General features: G+C 36.9%; 1 protein-coding gene across 4 annotated transcripts in view; it reads right to left on the minus strand.

Moving 5' to 3' along the window:
• The window catches only part of LOC144201840 (RNA-binding Raly-like protein), a 34,834-nt gene that overhangs the window by 2,042 nt on the left and 8,838 nt on the right, over positions 1 to 23,954 (minus strand). For 3 of the 4 annotated variants that reach the window (XM_077724632.1, XM_077724631.1, XM_077724633.1), the window contains 6 exons: positions 23,627 to 23,754; positions 20,190 to 20,441; positions 7,828 to 8,105; positions 2,319 to 2,394; positions 2,048 to 2,095; positions 389 to 585 (listed from right to left, as the gene is read on the minus strand). In XM_077724632.1, the coding sequence (XP_077580758.1) occupies positions 389 to 585; positions 2,048 to 2,095; positions 2,319 to 2,394; positions 7,828 to 8,105; positions 20,190 to 20,441; positions 23,627 to 23,709 (934 nt within the window). In that variant the 5' untranslated portion in view covers positions 23,710 to 23,754. Of the gene's footprint in view, positions 1 to 388; positions 586 to 2,047; positions 2,096 to 2,318; positions 2,395 to 7,827; positions 8,106 to 19,736; positions 19,866 to 20,189; positions 20,442 to 23,626; positions 23,755 to 23,954 lie in introns of those variants that run through there. The other variant, XM_077724634.1, reaches the window with a different exon arrangement.

Raw genomic sequence — 23,954 nt, forward strand, 5'->3', positions numbered from 1 at the left:
GATAAGTCGCACCAGCCCCAAAAATGTTTAATAAAGTAGGGGAAAAAAAACATATAGAAGTCAAACTGGACTATAAGTCGCACCTGAGTATAAGTCGCATCAGCCAAAAATGCTTAATCAAGAAGAAAAAAAAAAAACATATATAAGTCGCACTGGAGTATAAGCCGCACTTGAGTATAAGTCGGGTTTTGGGGGAAAATTATTTGAGAAAATCCAACATTAAAAACATATGTCATCTTGAAAGGCAATTTTAAAATTAAACTAAAATAGAAAATATGGTATATAAACTATGAAAAAAACTGTGACTTATAGTCCGAAAAATACGGTAGTACGTTTGTTTTTACCGACTGCTTTTCTAAAATTTCAATGATTTAAAAAGAGGGCGTACGTTGGGGTGTCGTGACAGAACAGGCAACGTTGACCAGCCGGGAGGAAGAAGAAGAGGACGAAGATGGGGAAGAGGAGCCTCGGGCTGAGAATGAAGACTTGATCCTACGCGGGGTGGACGGGACCACGAGGCGAGAGCGTTTGACCGGGATGACGGCCCGAGTGGGCGGGACCACCCGGCCGTGGTACTCCAGTAGTCTGAGGAGATAAAAGGCACTGTCAAAGGGAAATTCTAATGTTTTTTGTTTTATTTTCTTAACAAATGGCCACACTTTAACTCCATTTGTTTCACCAAAGATGTCCAATCTGTTTAAACTTGGAGGGCTGACAGCAATAAGCCAACATCTCAACTTATACTACAAAGTTTGATTGTAAATCGACTTGAAATTAGCGAAAATTACCCACATTTCCCGACTATAAGTAGCGGCTGCCATAAAATTCCAAATTAAATTAAAAAATATATAAACAACAACATAACAGGCTCTCATTGGACAGAGAGAGAAAATAGTTTTACCACAGACTAAAAAATGAGCATATTATAGTCCATAAAATCCGCTAATCCATCATTTTTTGAGTTTTTAAACATCATAGTTGATTTTTCCCCCCCAAAATATTGACTTTTTGTCAAGTAAGAAGTCACCAAAACAGAACCAGGATGCGAACACTTAATAATTCACAACGCGGGTTGTAAACAAAGACATAAAAATGTCAAAAAGAAAGATAAATGGACAACAACGAGCAGCCGGGGGACAATCTGACAGTCAGAGCGTGGGTAAAATTGCCATTAAGAAGCCCAGAGTGGAGAAATAAAACCACGTTCATTAAGCCTGAATATGCTAATATACGCACTTAGCCGCGGATGCTAATTCGAATGAGCTAACTCAACCGCCTCCACAAAGTACATTTAATATCAGAAAGTAGGACAGGATAACCTTTATTTAGGATGTCCTTCAAAGCATTTTAAATATTTATAAGCTATGTGAAAAGTCATTTAAGGCTTTTGGACTTTTATATTTGGTTTTAAACTCATATATTTGCTAAATAAAAGTGGTTATCTAAAAAGGAAAACAGAATGCAGAAATATTTGAATGCTAGCTGTGAATTCTTTACTTTAATAAAAGTTGTCCAAATAAATAAACATAGATATTCACTAATAGAATATAAAATACATGATTATTTTGTAATTTTCACTGGATTTGTCGACGGAGTTGAAGATGATGAAACATTTTGTTGACATGCTATTTAAACAACAACAACAACAACAAAAACAACAACAAACAGTTTGAGTGCCACGTCCGTCCTTTAAAATGTTTATTTTTTCATATTAAGATTCCTATATTTGAGATATTTTCCACTAAATAACAAGTCAAAAAGTATTCTTATGGAAGCCACGTTGTTCACAAACAATTACTTTAGTGCTGAACCTAAATAAATTGAAATTAAATGTACTTTTATGTCCATTTTGATGAGTTTTTTTCCAATGTGATATGGAAAAAAAATCCTAAATGTAGTATCAGGATTAATCAGGATCAAATCGTGAATATATAAATAGATATAAGACTATAAACAACAAAATACACTTCTTAACAAAACTGTACTGCCAAGCCAGAAATTGCCCACCCCCATATTAGAGCAAAATTGGAATTAATCCAGTTCTTACCTGCTGTAGAAATCATCTCTGTAGTAGTCGTAGTCAAACTCATATCCACTAGGGGGGATAAAAAAGAGATATATTAGAAATGAGTTATAAAAAACATTTTTGGGACATTTTGATCAATTTTAAAGGTTTGAATTAGTAGTTGTGTGAGAACTTGTGGAACAAATTAGAGAATTTACATATAAAGTACACCTCTACTTACGAATTTTTTCAAGTTTTTTCAAATTTCGTAAGTAGAGGTACAACTGGAAATGAATAAAAATAATGGTCCAACCTGTACAGGGACGACAAGGGTCTCTTGGTGGTCAACTTGGGCCGATATGGTTTGGGTTCTCCTGCCATGTTGATATCTGAAAAAAAAGAAAGTGTAGTATTTATAGGTCAAATTTTGATGATTATTTGCTCGAAATTTAACTCTTATCTCGAAATTCTCCTATCTCAAGGTACCACTGTAATTAACTCTATTCATTTTTCATATTGCGGTTCCTCACAAGGATCGCGGGGGGTGCTGGAGCCAACTTTTTTTCTTCTAGTCTGGTTTACAATGGACAGCTTATTGGAATCGCTCCAATAATCATTTATTATTAAACAATTATCAGTAATTGCAGTGTTATATTAATTAAAATAGGAGAAAAAAATGAATTTTAGTGTGAGAGAACACTTTCTTTGGGGTAATGGTCGCCAAATAAATGGCGACGGCGTCCTTCCTTAATGAATTCTCTGTACTTTGAGTCCAATGAAAAGAAAATGGCTACTTTGGCAGCCCGTAAATTTCCCCCCCGAGCGTTTAATGTGATTATTTTTTACGAGATAGGCACAAGTATGTGAATTTGACGGGATAAATACATCACGAAAGGCAGTAACTGGTTGCAGATTTAGTAGTATGGCATTTGCCTAAAAGCTGACGATGCGACTATTTCAACGTGATTCATTTTTCTGCCGCTTTTAATCAAGCAAAAGAGGTAAAATAAGCTCGAGGCTGAAAATGACTTGAGAGTCATTTGAAGATGAGATATTGGCTAAATATGGGGAAATATCTACTATGGAATGTGTTGTAAATGGCTGACAAGATTTTTTTTAAGTTGTTAAAGCGTTTTTTTTTGTGTTAAGTTCAATGAGGGACTACAAAAAAACACGGGGTTTAGATACACAGTTGGAAAATCATGTCCTATCACGGGGAGAGGACGGACAAGGAAACATACTCAACCACCAAAACCCCCAAAAAAGCATGTTGGATAAGATCTAAATAAAAATCTCTTGATATAAATGAACAATTTGTCAGAAAGTGACTACAGTAATCCCTCAATTATCGCGGTTGTACTACTTTGCGGTTTTACAACATTGTGTTTTTTTTCAGGGGGATTTTTTTGTTGTTAATAAAATTTTATTTTTGTAAATTCATAGAAAAGTGAAAATCCACGTTGAAACTCACAAACAGAAGCCCCTCCCCTTTCTTCGGCTTGCTACTATGACACAGCATAGAAGTAAAAAAATATATATATATATATATGTATAAGTAACCCAACTATATGTATGTATGACCTGGTGTTATTTTTTGAATCTCATCACAAATGGCCAACGTTTCTCCCCTAGACCCCCCCCCTCTAGACACCTCATTACATATTCATAATGGCAGTTGTTGCACATCCCACCTGAGAGCGAGCCGTCTTACGCAAGTGGAATCCTTTATGAGCAATCGCAAGGCGAGCGAGCGAGCGGGCTCACATCACTGACGGCGCACGTCCTTTTCCCAGTCCAATACGCGCCAACCGTCTGCTTTAAAATCTGCATAATAGCCGCGCCGGAGTCAGCCAGACCCAAACAAAAAAAAAAACAACGCAAAACAGATCAACCATTGGGAATTGGGGAAGATTGCCATTTTGCAAACGAGAGAAAAAAAATGGCCAAATTATGAGAAGTGCATGACAACAATTTACAACATATACATATATATGTATATGTATATTTATGGGCAGCGTATCGGCCTCACAGCTCTGAGGTCCCGAGTTTGAATCCAGGTCAGTCCGCTTGTGTGGAGTTAGCATGTTGTCCCCCGGGCCTGTGTGGGTTTTCTCCGGGTACTCCGGTTTCCTCCCACATTCCAAAGACATGCATGGTAGGCTGATTGGACACTCTAAATTGCCCCCAGGTATGATTAGTTGTCCTTTGTCTCCTCGTGCCATGTGATTGGCTGGCCACCAATTCAGGGCGTCCCCTGCCATTGGCCCAAAATCAGCTGGGATAGGCTCCAGCACCCCCCGGAACTTTAGTGAGGATAAAGCGGTTGAGAAGTATACATATACTTTATATATACATACATATAAATATATACATATATACACATAGATATATATACATATACATATATACATTTATATAAATATATATATATGCATATACATATATATACATATACACAAAATATATACATATATATATCTATAAACATATTTATACATATACACAAAATATACATATACATACATATACTTATACACATATACATTTATACAGCAAATGTAACCTATAGCTAAATGTTGTTGGGAGTAAAGCATGTTCTTTTAAAAAATATTAAATCATTAATTAATTTAAATTGTTTTTTTTTTAAAATAGCAAATCCCAATGAAAAATTAAACCCAAGACGGAGACAAATATACTACTACAAACCTCCCAAACTCTATTAATAAAAATCTTATCCAAAGCCAACACAACACAATATCCCAGTTATCGACATTAATAACAAAAAATTAAGGATCATCTTAACGCTTATCTGACAACTTGTTCAAATTTAATCACCAAAAGAAAACAGGTAATGGTCAGAGAAAAGTAACCCAACTTTTAAGACAGGACATCTCATATTAAGCCGTTAAAAATACATTTTTTTTGGGGTACTATCTACTCACATCTGGGAAAGCGGCGACGTCTGCCCTTGTACATATCGCAAAAAGGATGCTCCTTCCTCCTTCTCCTCCTTTAAAAGAGTGTGTGTGGGTGTGTGTGTGTGTTTGAGTGAGCTTTTCAGTGCCAGACTCCCAACCGAGATGTTTCGGACCGTACCATTTGTCAAAATATCCCGCGGGGGTGGGGACGGGGGCTGGTTGACTCCCAATTTACGTCCAAGTCATTGGAACGGTAAATTGGTGCCTTCAAAAAAATGGGCCAGTCAAAATTCAGTTTGAAAATTGTGATGATTTCTGATGAATATTTTCTGTCCAATCAACATTTTTTAAAAAGTCCCACCCATTTGGTATATACTTTCATTATTGCATCTCATTAATTCATTAGTTTGCAGTTGTTGTCCCAAAGTTGCTTTTTTTATTTAATTTCATTTGTGTACTTTTATTATTATTTTTAAAATCATCTACTATTTATAAATTAATTATAAAATACAAAGGAATATTTATCTTTTAAGTGGACTACTTATTTATTGATTATTCATATTTTTATTAAATTATTGATAATTTATTTGTTTGTTAGTTAGTTAGTTGTTGTCAATTGCGCACTTCCCAATTATTATTATTGATTTATGTTGTTGACTACTTATTTGAGTTATTTATTGCCATTTTATTTTGTTGTTATTGTTATTTGTGCACTTTAAATCTCATTCTACTTGTATAATAACAATAAAACCATTCAATTCAAAATACTATGACGTAACAGTATACACACACGTCATGATATAAAAATGACGTCACTGAAACTGCAGCGCAGCATTTCTTCCACTAGAGGGCAGTGTAAAACTACCAAAAAATCCCAAAACAAGCCCTCCCTTCTTTACACATCCATTAATAAAATCCCCAAAATACCTCATTCAGAAATTCCCAATATTTTCCATAGCATAATTTCAAAATCAATAATATTTGACTTAGTCAATGTGTATAACGGCAATTCCTCCATTAGTCCTTCATTTCACTCTTGACAAATTTGCATATTTTACTCTTTTATTATCTTCTAACTTTACTTTTCCGCAACAAGTTAATAATTGTCTTTAATACAGAAGTGTGTGGGGTGAGGGGGGGGGGGCAAAAATAGACAGTGGGGTGAGTAATGTGTGACAGCGCAGGCTAAAAGCTTAATTAAAAAATCATATGCTCAACTGCCTTGAGAGCATACAGCTTCTAACCTTGGAGACAGAAAAATAAATAAATAAAATTAAAAATAAATTAAAAAGTCACCATCTCCCGAGAAGAACATTTACAATGTTTGTGCTTGTATCTGAACAAGAAACAGCGTAACAAAAATCATATTCAAAGTCATACCCAAGGCGCCTCAGCACTGGACAACTTTTTATGTATAGTGGATAAATACACTATTATTAAAAGATATTAAACAAGGCTAAATACCTTGAAATGCCCCAAAAATAATAATATGTCACCTGGAAATGCCCTAAAATCAGCAGGAATGCACAAACGAATAAAAAAACCTTACAGAAAAGTCCCTCAAAACCAATAGGAATGTATGCTAAAATGACGAGGAATTGACTTAAAATTGGATTTCCATTGACAAAAATAGATTTTAAACCAGACATTTTGATAAAAACTACTTTGACCAAGTTATAAATCCCACGTGGCCAATAAATAAAGTTGTATTTTGGTTTAAACCAGTTAAATATACTCGCCTTAGATGGTTAGCATGCATGCTAGCATGCAACAACAACATGGCAACCAAAACAAAAGGCTCTTTAGGAGTCTCGATTCATTTTTAAATCTTATTTAACAAGATTTGATCCTTTTAAACAGCTTTTTACATGCAAAAACTAGTTCAGAATTGGTTCGGCTTAAACATTTGCTATAGTTCGAATTTAGACAGTTGATAGAAAGGATCTTTTGGCTGTAGTTGTTGACGCAATCGGTCTCTAATGAACATGACGCACGCATACACACACCCGCATTGTAGCCGCGTCCAATTAAATGAACAGCAAGCACTGCAGCGAGAAGTCCATTTATATTCAACGAGTGTGCGGGTACCACGATGGACGAGTCGTTCAACAGATCAATAAGTAATATCGGGAGGATTTAAGTGAAGGATCCACTGGACCCGCCGATGTGGATCGGCCATTTTTCTTCTTTCAGGCGCCATTTATTGGTTTTTCACTACAAGTACTCACGCTCTTGTCATAAAACTACAAACAAATGAACAACCAAAATCTATAATACAGTACAAATCCAGGCGGACGAGTGGTCTGGGCTCTGTGGATTTTGCGTGAACTACCGGGGCTTGCGTGGGTTTTCTCTGGGTACTCCAGTGAAATCCCACAACCAAAGGAATGCGTGCTAAGCTAATTGAAGACTTTAAGCTCCAAGTGATAGGTCGTTTGTTGCCTTTCATGTTTTCCTGAAGCTGTGTGGGTTTTCTCTGGGTGCTCAGGTTGTCTCCCACATCCCAAAACACCTGTTCTAATCTAATTGAAGATTCTAAATTGCAGCTAGCTTTGAATAATTGTTCATTTGTCTCTCTGGGCTCGTGTGGGTTTTCTCCGGGTACTCCGCTTGTCTCCCACATCTCAAAAAATGCACACTAAGCTAACTGAAGACTCTAAATTTCCCTTAGCTACAAGTGATTGGTCGGTTTTCAGCTTGCATGTTCTCCCAGGGCTTGCATGGGTTTTCTCCGGGTACTCTGGTTTCCTCACACATCGCCAAAACATGCATGCTAAGCTAATTAAAGACTCTAAATTGCTCCTAGCTAAGCGGTTGGCAAAATGAATAAGTGAAGGATAATTTCCTGAGTTAAAGACTGGCACGGCAGTTTGAATGATTAAAATAAGACGAGATGAAGTTTACCTAGCGACTGCCCGGCGACGAGTCTGTTGTTCTCGCAGGAAACGGCCGCCCGGGCGTTTCTCTCGCTGGCGTACTGGACGAAAGCGTAGCCTTTGTGGACGGAGCATCCCACGATCTTGCCGTACTTGGCGAAGATGGCCTCCATGTCGGCCTTGCTCACCACCGCCGTGTTGAGGTTGCCGATGAAAACGCGGGAGTTGAGCGAGCGCGGGTCATTCTTATTGGTCACGTTGCTGGTCTGATTCTTGCCGGTCATCCTAGACCTGCCGCAGGGGCCGCTGGGAAGAAAAAAAAACACTGTTATGGGCGTAAACAACTGGAGTACCCGGAGAAAACCCACACAAGACTGGGGAGAACATGCAAGGCGATAAACGACCAATCACTCGTAGCTTAGAGTCTTCAATTAGCTTAGCACACATGTTTTGGGTTGCGGGAGACAATCAGAGTACCCAGAGAAAACCCACACAAGCCCGGGAAAACATACAAGGCGACAAACGACCAATCACTCGTAGCTTAGAGTCTTCAATTAGCTTAGCACACGTGTTTTGAATTGTGTGAGACAATCAAGTACCCGGAGAAAACCCACACGAGCCCCGAGAGAACATGAAAATTCCACAGAGGACAGAAAAAATATCAAGTAAAACAATTCCAGGCACAAAATAGATAAATGTGCTTAATCAATCAAAATGTTATCATAAAACATGAACAGGCCGCAAAAATCTATGTGAGGGCCCCGATATGGCCCGCGGGCCGCCACTTTTGAACCCTGCAACCAATGACAGGGCACCAAGAGAAATGCAAACTCCAGAATGGATGTTTTTGGAATGTTGGAGGAAATCGGAGTACCCTAAGAAAACCCATTTCAGAACATGGAAACTCTATACAGGTGGCCCCAACTGGATTCGAACCCAGAACCCCAGAGCTGTGAGACCGACGAGCTCACCACTCATCCACCGCGCCAGTCGTAAAAAATCTAAATCTATTGAATCAAAAGTGATGTGTATAGCAAAGATGGCATTGTTGTAATTAGCATCCCAACGTGGATCTTTCACACTTGGCGGCTAATTAAGGAGCTTTTTTTCCTTCCCCGTAAGGCCTTTTGTGCTCAGCACGGCTTTCCATTCAGCAACTCCCGCCTTTGTCCAATTAAGTCTGCTTAAAAGCGCTCATGCTTGCATAATCAAGCGTCTAATGACCTCGCCGCTCGCCACCGCCAGCTTTCTCAGACTTTTTTTTTCCCGCTCCGGCCAACCTCTGGGTTAATCAACTCCACAAAGCCGTCCTCGCCACCGTCTTCCGTGGTACACGGGCGCCATTCTACATCTATAATGTCCGCAGAGGGACATATTTCACTGGTTTAGGGCACATTTTCATATGCTTTATTTATTTTAAGACATAAATAAATCATTTCCTTATCATTTTTGTGTGTTTCCGCACAATTTTCATACAAAATTTGGACACTTTGACCAAATTAGAGAATTTACATATAAAGTACACCTCTACTTACGAAATTTCCAAGTTACGAAAACAGTCTTGGAACCAATTAATTTCCAGAAATTATTAATTTACAAAATGCGATTGCATTTTTAGTTTGCATATTTAAATGTTCAGATATTAGGATGTTTTTGCATGATAACATAACATCATTTTTCTCTCAAATATATTCTTGTAGTCATTTGTTTCAGATATACAGTCATTATTTTCTGTCTAAAAATTCAATTTGGTGTTCAAAAAGTCTTTTTTTTTATTAAACATGACTCTAGCGCAAAAAAGCAGGTCGTCTTATAATCAGGATCATCTTACAGTCGGGTCAATACGCTATAATGCGATGCTAATGTTAACATTAGCATCCCTAAACTTAAAACCAAGTACACTTTCTTACTTTCACAGTGCAGAATTGATATAATGTGTTGTTTTTTTTAGGAGTGCTTCAACCCACATTTTGCCAACGCATCTACGCTTGTACAAACATCGTTTAATCACTAGACAAAAAAGTCTGGGTGCGCTAACACGCTAAAATATACAGCGATCAAAGAAATCATAAATAAGGTGATGTTGGAAAGATGGAGGATTGATTACGACCATTTAAACGGCCTTGGTGTTCCTCGACTTGAATTTTAACCATCCTAGAACGCGGGTAGAAACTCTGGTGGATCCCCATCGGCGGCGGCGACGGGTGGGCGGCTCGACGGGAACAAACGGCGCGTGCCGCGGGGGGGCTGTAAACACGCGGAGAAGCACCCTTAACAAGAAGAAGGTATTACCTGCCGCGGGGCTCACTCGCTCACCCGCTCGGTGCGGGTAATTTTTGTCTGACTGGCGTTGGACCTCCAGGAAAACCTCTTCAAATGTCCTCGTATATTTTTTTTTAAGCGAGATGATTTACGTCTGGTGGGGGTGACGTAACGATATCTGCTGTGATGTGTGAATATCAAAAATGGAGTTTTATACCCTACGGCTCAAATTCATATTTTCAATTATTTCCCCGTTTTTTTTTATTTTTTTTAAACTTATCCTCCACTTGATCCAATCTCAGGGTATGCGCCTTTCTATGTGGAGTTTGCATGTTCTCCCCCGGGCTTGCGTGGCTTTTCTGGAGGTACTCCAGTGTCATTTTACATAAAAAAAAATACATGCTAGGCTAGGCTAGTTGTAGACTAAATTGACCTTAAATATGATTGTGAATGGTTGTCCATCTCTTGGTGCCCTGCCATTGGTTGCAGGGTTCAAAAGTGGCGGCCCGCGGGCCATATTTGGTCCCTCACATAGACTTTTGCGGCCTGTTCATGTTTTATGATAAAGTTTAAATGATCAACAACATTGATGTATTTTGTGCCTAAAATTGTTTTACTTGAGATTTTTTCTGTCCTCTGTGGAATTTGCATTTTCACCCAGAGCTCGTGTGGGTTTTCTCCGGGTACTCCGGTTTCCTCCCAAATCCCAAAAACATGCATGCTATGCTAGCTGAGTGAAAAATAGTTGTCTGTCTCCTCTTGCCTTGTGATTGGCTGGCCGCTACTTCAGGGTTGTCCCCCAAACATTAGCTGGGATATGCTCCAGCACCCTCTGCGACCCTAATAAATCGGTTCAGAATATTTTTTTTCTTCTTTTGGGCAATTTAGGAGAATTACAAGATGAAATGCTCAATGGACGTAATTGGAAAGCAAGGCATTATGGGAAAATGATCTCATATATTATTGAACAACATCCAACTATGGCATCGTTCAAATCAATACACATTTTAACCCTCACAAAAACCAATCTTTTTGTAGCAAAAGAGTGGAAATGATGAAGATAAATATCTATATTTTGTTTAAAAATAATAATTTTGACAGTGTATTCTCACTTTGGCTTATTTCCCTGTTTCTTTTCAATCTTTTTTACCCGTGCACACACCCACAAAAACGTTGCATTTCCTCATCATGGACCCGCTCTTCACCAACGAAGAGCCCGGGGCAGAATTGACTGTTATTTTCTCTTTAATCATCCTACAAGCACGGCTTTATTCATTGCAAATTCCATCTGTTCTAACGAGCTTTTTTTCACCCTTAAATATATTGGATGTTTTGGCATCAAATTAAAGTGGATTCCAAATAAGAAACAGCCCATAATGCACAATGCCCGGGTGGCAAATGTGCCTTGTTTTCAACATTTTGGGGGAGGCACCCCCGGGGAGGGAAGGGGGTGTGGTTTGTTTCCTCTTAACTTCTGCCAAAAGCTTTTTGGCTCATAATTGAAAAATGGAATATTTATCCTAAATCTTTTGACTCTGCAAATCTTCACTTTTGAAAAATGACAAAATTTTAACAGTCAAAAAATTCAGTAAAAATCACCATTTTAGGGCCTAAAATTTGGTAATTTACAAAAAGTGTGTGTCATGGTAAAAATTGCAAGAAAAAGAAAATATTAGCCGCTTCCGTGTATAAGCCGCACCCTTAAAATTGCCTTAAAATCGTACAATTTTACAATTTCCCTCGTATAAGCCGCCCCAGATTCCCAATTTTTACCTCCATATTCATGTTTTTTTACAGGGAGTAAAATGTTTTACTTTGAAGGAAATATTTTAAGAAAAATCATCAAACGTGTTACTTCTGAAATACTGTATGAATTAAACAAATTCAAAAAGGAAGTCATGTGACCAGTACAACCAGTAAATGTGACCGTAGCGGTCTAGTTTGTCATCCCTAGGTAAGATAGCGGCACCCTAAGCGAACAATACAGGTACAAGTCAGTATTTACCCATTTTATGCCAAATAATGCTATTTTTTTTAATGAATTTCATTCATAAACTTCGAAAATAAATGTGATTTAGCCTTTTATCTTTTCACCATTTTGAAATAAATGATAAATAATCTTGCATTATGTCTTTTTGATCTAATTTATGCGCATATAAGCCGCACCCTGGATCCAGTCATCATTTTTTAACTGACAAATACGGCTTATATGCGAGAAAATAAGAGCTGCCAATCCAAAATAAGATCACCTGCTGTCGCCATGGCGACAATCCAAATTCCCGCTCTTAATATAAACACAAATGGTGTTGTTTTAGGGTCATTTTGCCACATATGGCGCGCTTAATGGCGCAAAGACAGAAAGTCACCTGCGCTGCTGTCATCATTAGCGTGAAATAAGCTGGTGTTTAATTTGCCGTCGTCTTTACGAGCTGTCCGCCATCGCCACATTAAACGTGTCGCCGGCGCAATCGCCAAAGCGCAGTGACAGACAAGTGGAAAGAATCAAACTGCGGATATGTGTGTGGTGGCTACCATCATTTTTTATTTAAATTTATAATTACCTTGAACGCTAGCCAAACGCATTAGAGACTAAGTGTGGACTCAAATCTAATTACATTTTTTTTATTTATTTTTTTACTGTCTTCATTTTTAAAACCTTCGGCACAGGTTTGATGGCTTTGCTTTTATGTACTGACGTGTCATAAAACTCGTAGTATTTTTTGGATTTTTTAAATGCTGCGGCAAATTACGTAAAAAAAACGAGGTTAGCGCCGGAAGAAGAAGAAGTCTGAAAACTGATGAACGCTTACTAAGTCCAAGTTAAACAATGGATTGGGGAGTGAAGCTACACGAAAAACGCTAAACGAAAGGCAATTATTGAGTAGAATGGATCAAAGGAGACGAGATCCTGGCGGTGGGAAGGATTGCGGCGCCAAAACGGCGATGGACGCTAATGAGTACGAGGAGAGAATCATTATTGAATCTTGATGGTACCTTTTACCCGCGTTTTATGGCCTAAAAGGAAAAGCCTGTGGAGTATTCGGGCCGAAAGAGTTCATTCTACTTACGAAAATCATTGGTTGCAGGTTATTTTTGTAACTTGGATTTTGTGTTGTAAGTAGAAGTGTATTTTTTGTATTGAATTAGCATGATATGATCTACTTTAAACCTTTTAAAAATGATAAAAGTATACCGATTTTGTATGATTTATTAGAATAGATTAGATTTGATATTTTATTTATTATTTTGTTGCAGTAGCAAGAGGGTGAGAATACAGACACAGAAAAATACATTTTAGATATGAATAAAAGGTCATAAATAAGTTAATAAATAGATAAATTGCTAAATATATAAATAAATAGCTAAATATATAAATAAATAAATAGCTAAATATATAAATAAATAAATTGCTAAGTATAAAAAGAAATTGCTAAATATATTAATAAATAAATTGCTAAATATATAAATAAATAAATTGTTAAATACAAATAAAAAATGCTAAATATAAAAATAAATTGCTAAATATATATATAAATAAATCGCTAAATATACATAAATAAATAAATTGCTAAATATATGAAAAAATAAATTAATTAATTTAATAAAAAATGATAAAAACAAATCTCGAGTCCCTTTTTTTGCATATTTAAAAACATTTAATCTGATTTTTTTGTACTTAGAGGCATTCCTAAACAGAGGCATTTTTTCTTGTCTTCAATGAGTATTATTTTGCTATTTCTAGTCTCTGTTGTGCACCCCAAAAATAGATTACAGCCTTGCCGGTCGCCCACGTTGCCATCACAAAAACCGGCCCACGTATTTTATTTCCCTTTGATTATCGGCTAACGAGGCATCCACACATTTTGATACAAAAAAATAGAAAAGTGAGTAAGGCAAAGCAAGCTTTTTTTTTCCCCCCAACCAGAGAAGAAGTCGACTTTGAAAAAGATGAAGAAGCCAAGCATAGCTAGGTGGATATTAGCTTATAAATTATTACTGGCTGCCTTTTTATGTAGACTCCATCCGTCATTTACATATTACTTGTACATTTAAGGAAATGGCTTTTTTCCCAGTTTGACCAATCACGTTAGCGGACGGGAGGGGGGGGGGGGGGGGGCGTGACCGTGGCGACCTCCCGTAAGGAGAATACATCAGCATTTCAATCGGTCTCATCTCTCACTTTTTGCTTGAATTTATGGCGGCGCTCTGAGGCGTGGAGACTCAGGTTAGGGGCCCCCGCCACCGCCGCCAACGCCGCCGTAATCTGATTGGAAGCAACCTATAGCCAAGCCCCGCCCGGCCAAGACAGCCGGGAGATAAAATGCGGCGGAACCTATAGAAGAAGGCGTTATCGCTACGACGCTACTCGCTATCTGGCACTTTGTCGTCATGGCCGTTTTGATGATTATCGCTATTTTTTTTTGTTTTTTATTAGGTATCGCTAACCTGATCTCGCTAGCTGACATTGGAGATAACGGGGGGAGAAATATGTTACTCTATACCTATCAGTGGAAGATATGTATCGGAGATCCGTGTATAAAAATAGTTGGACATGGTTTGGTTTTATCAAGGTGGGAAAATGGAGGGATGTAGATTAAACTAAACAAACAAAATTAGTAGAAGTATCATTATTTGGAATAATTATTCATGGGGTCAAAAAAATTGGATGATACCAGCTCCAGTAATATTGGTTAATACATTAGATTAGATAATGTATGTAATATATATAATATAATAATAAATCAATCCAAATAATATTAATAAAATATTAATAAAAATAATTACAATAATAATAGTAATAATACTATATAATCAATAATTATCCAACAAGCAATCCAAATAATAATAATACTACTACTACTACAAATACTACTACAAAAACTACTACTACTACTACAAAAACTACTACCACTACTACAAATATTACTACAAAAACTACTACTACAAAAACTACTACTACTACTACTACAAAAACGACTACTACTACTACTACTACTACTACTACTACTACTACTACTACTACTACTACTACAAAAACTACTACTACTACTAATACAAACACTACTACTACTGCTAATAATACTAATAATATATAATAAATAATATATATATATATATATATATATATATATATATATATATATATATATATATATATATATATATATATATATATATATATATATATATATATATATATATATATATATATATATATATATATATATATATATATATATATATATATATATATATATATATATATATATATATATATATATATATATATATATATATATATATATATATATATATATATATATATATATATATATATATATATATATATATATATATATATATATATATATATATATATATATATATATATATATATATATATATATATATATATATATATATATATAATAACAATGTACAATATCTTAGATTGTGCATTATTTTAGAATTTACCTTGCCCGGATGTGACCTTTTATATTACTTGTAATGTATTTACTTTCTATTTATGTTTTTACTGAGAAACAATCACTTTGTGGAGTAGCACAACTAATTGAGTTATACCCAGCTGTTGTATAATAAAATGTATGTATCCATATATATGTATTGTAATGTATTTCCCTGTGTTCTCACCCTCTTGCTACAGTGAAATTTCCCGAATACGGGATGAATAAAGTTATCTCATCTAATCTAATAATAAGTTTCCTTGGTCAATGTAAAATTTCAATCCAGTCTCTAATGGCCGCTTGAATAGCATCACGTTTGTCTACGAGCTAATTACCCGCTGCTCTAGTGACCCACTTAGTTAAGCTTGGTGAAAGGAAGGCTTTATTTGGCAGTAAAAGTGGAAAAAAAATGTCTCCTTGCCAGAAAATAAGAGGCAGTCGCGGCATTTTGTTCCACTTTCACCATGACAGTCAGTGCAGCTCTTAAACACTTCCTTTGTGGCTTTCCCCCCCAAAAAAATCTACAAGCACTTTTTGAGATGATGTCATTTCCAAATCAAAGTTGACAGCAAAGGCAGTGAGCGGCCTAATGTTTCCGGAGGCCATTTTGTTCAAATGGATGAAAGTGCAATTGCGAGAAAGACTTGCGCTCAAACCAGTTTTGGAGATTGTTTAAACTGAATTTCAACAAGAGCCGGCCGGAGATGACCATTTTCTCAACTGACGAGGAAATGCTCAATTGGATGCATAGACACCACATACATACAGATATGTATGTATTTATGTATACATATATACACATATATACACAAATATACACAAATATACACACATATACACATGTATATACACGTATATACACGTATATACACAAATATACACATATATACACGTATATACACATATATACACATATATACACATACACATATATACAAATACACACACACATACATATACACACATATACACGTATATACACGTATATACACGCATATACACGCATATACACGCATATACACATATATACACACATATACACACATATACACACATATACACACATATATACACATATATACACATATATACACATATATACACATATATACACATATATACACATATATACACATATATACACATATATACACATATATACACATATATACACATATATACACATATATACACATATATACACATATATACACATATATACACATATATACACATATATACACATATACACACATATACACACATATACACACATACATACATATATATACATATATACATATATACATATATACATATATACATATATACATATATACATACATACATATATACATATATACATATATACATATATACATATATACATATATACACATATACATATATACACATATACATATATACATATATACATATATACATATATACATATATACATATATACATACATACATATATACATATACCTATAAAGACATACATATATATTCAGGGAGTCCCCCAAAGTCAGTTGGGATAGGCTCCAGCACCCCCGTTGCTCTAGTGAGGATATACATATATACATATACACACACCTTAAGAAATCGACCCCTGTCAGATTAAGGAAAAAGTCATTCTAAGAGGAAGACAGGAATCCATTGTGACCACATGAATTCTCATTTAGTTTCTTATCTGGGGATGAAACCTCTTTTTGAGCCCTTTCAATGGGGGTCACAGAGCTTGAAATAGCATCACAGTCGGCAGCCCCCCCAAAAAAAAGGCTCCAGAACCCGACAAGGTGAGAATGGCCAGCCAGAATAAAGTCCTGCCGGCTTCGCATGGTGCTGAAATCAAACGCCATATCTATAGAAATATGTGTGCGTTGAGTGGGGGGGGGGGGTTATGGGTTAAAAAGATGGCGAGATGAAGATGCCGCGGGGCTAATGGCACCACCTCACGACAGACGGACGGTGCCTGCACACTGAGCCGGTTGTTTGCGAAAAGGCGACGAGGAGAAGATACGTTTTAGGGTCTCTAATAGGCCACATTGGGCAGCACTGCCACATGCATCATGGAAGGTGGCGCCAGGGCTCCGCCCCCTAAATGTTGACACCTTCCTTCCTTCCTTGGGCTTTTTGCTCTCTCTGGGCCGTGGGACTCGCAACCGTGTTATGTTGCCCGTGCAGGCGCTTGAAAAAGAGAGGAGAAATTCATCTCTATTTTAACCTTTCAACTGAATCCAAAGTGTTTTTAAGCAGCATTGGTGGTCATCATCAACTTGACTGCCATTTTCAATTATTTCAGGGAAAAAGTATCTGCCATTTTTGTACTTTTTTTTAGTGGTACACGCTAGAATAGACATCTTGAATAACACGGAATGACCTGCCAAATAATAAAGCAATTACGTCGGTTGAAAAATCTGACACACGTTTCATCCCTCTGGAAGCTTCATCAAAGTTTATAGCAGATGTGGGCAAACTACAGCCCGCGGGCCATATACGGCCTGTTAGGGTTTTTAATCCGGCCCGCCGACGTTGTCCAAATATACATATATTTTTCTTCCAAGATGGCGTCGTCACGTGGAAGCCAGTGGCGGTAGCTGTGTCCACTCTTATGTTTTTGGTGTTTTACAGCCCCTCCATCTTTTTTTAAATGACATTTTAATATTTCTTAATACATTCCTTTACTTACTTGACTTTGTACTTTATACTTTTTACTTTAATTCTGAGTGATGAGTATGTTAATACTTTAGTCCTTTTTTTCCTCTATATATTTCATATGTACTGTTAACAGATGCACTTTTTTACATGTCATCCTATCTTGTACTGACCCCGCCCATCTCTCACAAGTCAATGTGGCCCCGCCCAGGCCTTAAAATTTGCCCAACCCTGCCTTAACGCTATAGGTCATTTTCCTATCAAGTATATTGAATTGAAAAAATGTTATTGGCGCATTTCTAATCCAAAAATATATCAAACCATTGCATAGAAAGGCAATGAAAAGAACTAGGAACACATGCAAAGTTGCTATGGCGTTTTTCCCAAATTGGACTATTTGCAGTGCAAATGTGTGCTGTGGAACAACAAAACAAATACCTGCCAATGGAGGCAAAGCACAGCTGCGCTTCCCCTTCAAACACACACACACACACACACACACACACACACACACACACACACAAAAGCCCATTGTGTGTGTGTGTGTGTGTGTGGTGTCTGGATAAGTGACAACCACAGGCAGAAATCACACACTTGGCAACTGGAAAAGAAAAAAAAAGCGCCTCCGCCAGTCGTCCCGTTTCTGCACTCGTTCATTATGCAAAGCGTGCCGAGGGATTTGATTAATTGCCCGACAATGACCGCGCCGCTCGCCCGCAAAGCGTCCGTCTCGACACCAGGGGTCAATCCGTAGCCAAGATGTCAATGGGGGTTTTAAAGCAGTGTTTGGTAACCTTTTATCCAGCTACGACGTGTATATTATTTTTTTACCAGAACGTCATGGTGGTGCCCATAAAAAAAAATATGACAATGTGCTTTTAGTTCTGATTGGCCGAGCTTCGCTCAATGAGGTTTTGTGTTTTGAGCGTGTTGTTCGAAGTGACGCAGTGGGGGAGTGGGTGGGTTCGATTCCTGCTTTTGAGCCAGGTCAGCAGAAGATAGGATAACATATAAAAAAGTGCATCCGTTAACAGTACATAGGAAATATATAGAGGAAAAAAAGGACGAAAGTATTAACATACTCATCACTCATCATTAAAGTATAAAGTACAAAGTCTAGTAAAAAGGAATGTACTAAGAAATATTAAAATGTCATTTAAAAAAAAAAGATGGAGGGGCTGTAAAACATGAAAAACAAATAAAGAGTGGACACAGCTACTGCCACTGGCTTCCGCGTGATGGCGCCATCTTGGGGTAAAAAAAAGTACTATAAAATGAATGTGATGGTGAATGGTTGTCCATCGACTTGCGGGATAAGCTCCAGCACCCCCCTGACCGTTTATGTTGTCTGTTGTGTTGAAACTTTTTAGCCATCTCACAGTGACTTGGTATTTTGTATAGTTTTGCTATGTTAAATATCTTTACAGATTTCATAACAATCCAAATGAGGTTTTTTTTCTACATTAAAATAAGCACATTGTTGTTGTTTTTGTAGTTTTTTTTTCTTTCAAAACAGCTAAAAAAATGGCATTTCTCCAACTAAAGTTCACCTGGCATCTGCATGAAGAACTCCAGCAAAGTTCTAGTCACAACCGCCGGAAAACAATCAAAATCCTCCAAATCATTTTTTTTTGCACATCCACCGCAAAAAAACAACCAAAAAAACACAAAAAAAAAAACAAAAAAATTTTTTTTTGTTCAAAATCCAAGTAAAATTTCCCCCCAAAACGGGGGAGCCGGAGCTGAGCCCGCGGTCTGAAAATGAAGCAAAAGGTGGGTGGATGCTACTAAAAAAGATACGAGCGAGCGTATCCAAACGATTCCGTGAGCACGTCCGCGTCCTGCGTGGATGTGCCAGATGAACGGAGGAGGAGGAGGAGAGAGAGCATTGCATGCGCACACGACAGCCGTGGTTCGAATCCCGACAACAAAACAAGAAGAAGAAGAAAAAGAAAAGCAAAAAAAAGAAAAAAAAAAGACAAGAGATGGAATGATGTACTCACCCAGCGGGAGGGAGTAGGCGAAAAAACAAATGGAGCAGGTGCTTGGCTCGCAGGCTCGTAGGCTCGAGACCGACTGACTGACTGACACTCTTTCCAGTGTGTCTATCCTCTCTCTCTCTCTCTCTCTCACTCTCTCGTTTTCTCTCGCTCGCTCGCAGCATCAGCCGGTCGGCGATGGCGTCACGTGACTCGGGCTTGTGTAGATGGATGGATGGTGACGTACGTGCGTGCACGTGGCTTTTTTTTTTTATCCTAAATGAATGAATGGGAGGGGATGGGGGAGGGAATGGGGGGGGGGATAGATCAGATGTGGACATAGTTAATTTTAGACCATAAGGAATATTAGACAACCAGAACCAACACCACTACTACCACACAAGTAAAAAACAATTGACTTTTTAGACTTTGAGATGAATGTTCGTTTGCTCCTCCCAGTCAAAATGAATTGGACGTCTATTGTCATCAATTAGATGAGATGAGATAATATTATTCATCCCGTATTCGGGAAATTTCATGGTCACAGTAGCAAGAGGGTGAGAATACAGACACAGAAAAAGACATTTTAGACATAAATAAATAAGAACTAAGTTAAATAAATAAGCGTGTTGCATGAAGTATATATATGTATGTGTATGTGTGTGTATATGTGTGTATATTTGTGTGTATATGTGTGTATATGTGTGTATATGTGTGTGTATATATGTGTGTATATTTGTGTGTATATTTGTGTATATGTGTGTATATGTGTGTATATATGTGTGTGTATATATGTGTGTGTATATATGTGTGTATATTTGTGTGTATATTTGTGTATATTTGTGTGTATATTTGTGTGTATATTTGTGCGTATATATGTGCGTGTATATGTGTGTATTTGTGTATACGTGTGTATACGTGTGTGTATGTGTGTATATGTGTGTATATGTGTATATATGTGTGTATGTGTATATATGTGTATATGTGTGTATATGTATGTATATATATACATACATATACATATAAATACATACATACATATATATATATATATATATATATATATATATATATATATATATATATATATATATATATATATATATATATATATATATATATATATATATATATATATATATATATATATATATATATATATATATATATATATATATATATGCATATATATATATACATACATATATACACATACATATATACACATACACATATAATATATACACACATATACATAAACATATATAATGGCATTGAAAGAAGAGCACTCAGTGACTGGGAGGAGGAGCGAATGACCAGTAGAATTGAATTGGACGTCACACGCCATCAATGGTGATAGATGTCCAATCCAGTTTGACTGAGGGTACTAGCAGCATTTATTGGATGGCTTTCAGCTCCTCCCAGTTAAAATGGATTGGACATAAATAGCAGTGAAACATTATTCAGTTAGTGGGCGGGGCAAATGACTAGTCAAAATGAGTTGGACGTCAATCGCCATCATTGGCAGTAAAAAAAACATCAGCCACCGACTGGCCGTTAAACTCCCCCTCCTGGATTGGACCTCTAGCGCCATCAATGGCGGTGAGTGAGATGATTTTTAAGGGCAAAAACTACACGACATCTCATTGGCATGAAGTGACCCGCTTGATCTTTTTGCTAATTAGCAGGGTCCCTGAAGGGAGCATCTTAGCTCTAATTGAGTAAGAGGGTCCCCACGCTCAATCGATATGTCCTCCGGAGGGCGCTCTCATCAAAACCACTCCAAGTATTAATCAAGGGAGTTTCTAATGAGCCTTGGGGTGATATTGATAACCAATATGGGAGGGGAAGCTTTAAGGCCAGGTCAGATGAATTGTGCGTATTGGCTGAGTATTACGTGTGTTTATGTTTGTGTGTATTTGTGTGTATTTTTGTGTCCTGTCACCATGTTTTATTTGATGCTCTGACAACTCTTTGTGCTTCTTGTGGCTGTCCACAATCTGTTGTTGTAACATGAAGCAGCCATGCAGCAAAGAGGAGACATGACGCCCCGGGAACAAACTACAAGCTCTACTTAAACGCAATGGCCACCGATTTATTGTTCACGATTCATATTTTTTTGCAGGAATTCATACTTGTTGACAGGGAAAAAAATAGAAAATCCATTTTTTGGGGTCTGTTTTTTTTTTTTTTAAAGGAATGGGGATGCTGGGAATTTTTATTATATTTAGAATTTTTTAATTTATTTGGAAAAAATGCTATGCTAGCAGAAGTATTTTTAGCCGTGTTTACTATTGTTGCTTTAATATATGTTTGTTCTCGTTTTTTTAATTGAATAAAAAATTGCAACGTGTATTATTAGTGTATTATTATTATTTTTTGTCTTAATTTCGTATATTTGTTTTTTAATGCTGCTGCGCCTTATAGTCCGAAAAATACGCCATTTTAAATGTCAAATCCATTTTAAATGGATGAACGTCATTGGCTGCCAACCTACCTACTCCAACAAAATGTGAAATGTATTTGAAATAGTAGGTTAAAGTCACTAAATTGAAAAAAACATTGTTAAAATGCCAGTTTTAGAAAAATGCATTTTAATCAAGTTTAATGACATTTTTTTTATGCACAACCACAATCAACCAATCCCAATCAAACTCATTTTAAATACAACCAAAGCTATTTAAATAAAGTTAAACCGTCCTTGACATTTCTTAACTTTGGGCTTTTTGTTCAAATACTGAATCCAATTTGGACAAGTTAAAAATTCCTACCACTTTCAAAATGGTGTCCATGCCATCTAAAAGAAAAATGACCTTAAAACGCTTTGCCTTCAGCGCCATAATTCACTCCAGATATGATATCCTTTCGCCGATAATCCGTATTTCAACTTCAGCTTTGTTTTCATTGGACGATAACCCTAGCGTCTCTCCCGAGCGCCAGTAGAAAAATGTGTTATGGTTGGAGTAAAACAAGTGTGAACGCGCCAATTAATCTGAGCGACTTCATCCCTGCTTCCGTTTTATTCCACAATATATTTCGAGTCATAAAGCGGATGGCCACAATTCCACAATGGTGAACGCTCCTTTCCCAGAATTCCACTCGGGGATTCCGGAATACGTTCTTAACCACACAATCGTCAAACCAATGTGAAACGATCGGTGCGTTGAGGTGTATTTTATCCTTGCTACGTTTTTTGTTCCTCTTGAATGCCAGCTTTAAAAAAAAGGCATCAAAGATGGCGCACATTATCCGCTCATCTCTCCCGAAAGCGCCATGGGGGAACGCCCCGAATAGCTCATCTACCTCGCTCGAAAAGATTGGAGGAATTGAAAAGTCAGATTTCACATTTGCCAACTTATAGGATTTTCCGTATTTGATAATTTCAAATTGCGGTATAACAACTTTTTACAAGATTTTTTTTAAGTACATTTTTTTTTTTTATAAAACGTATTTCGTTTTACCCATTTCGTCCCGTGCAGGAGGGGGTGACCAGTCTGAGGCAGCCATCACAACAAATGGTTGTCGAATTGGAGCATAGTTGCATCACACGTTTGAAGTGTCCAGGATCAATGTATCACTTAATGAGCAGCTGTGAAAACATCATTGTGGACAGTTAATATTTTCGTGTTTTAAGCACATGCATTCCCCATTCATATATCCCCCTTTTCACTATGTAAATGTGTATCGTATTTTCACGACTATAAGGCGCACTGTATTATAAGGCACACTGTCTATTTTGGAGAAAATGTAAGACATTTAAGTGTGCCTTATAGTGGTAAAAATATGGTA

This window comes from Stigmatopora nigra, chromosome 9 (assembly GCF_051989575.1).
Source record: "Stigmatopora nigra isolate UIUO_SnigA chromosome 9, RoL_Snig_1.1, whole genome shotgun sequence".
Taxonomy (NCBI): domain Eukaryota; kingdom Metazoa; phylum Chordata; class Actinopteri; order Syngnathiformes; family Syngnathidae; genus Stigmatopora; species Stigmatopora nigra.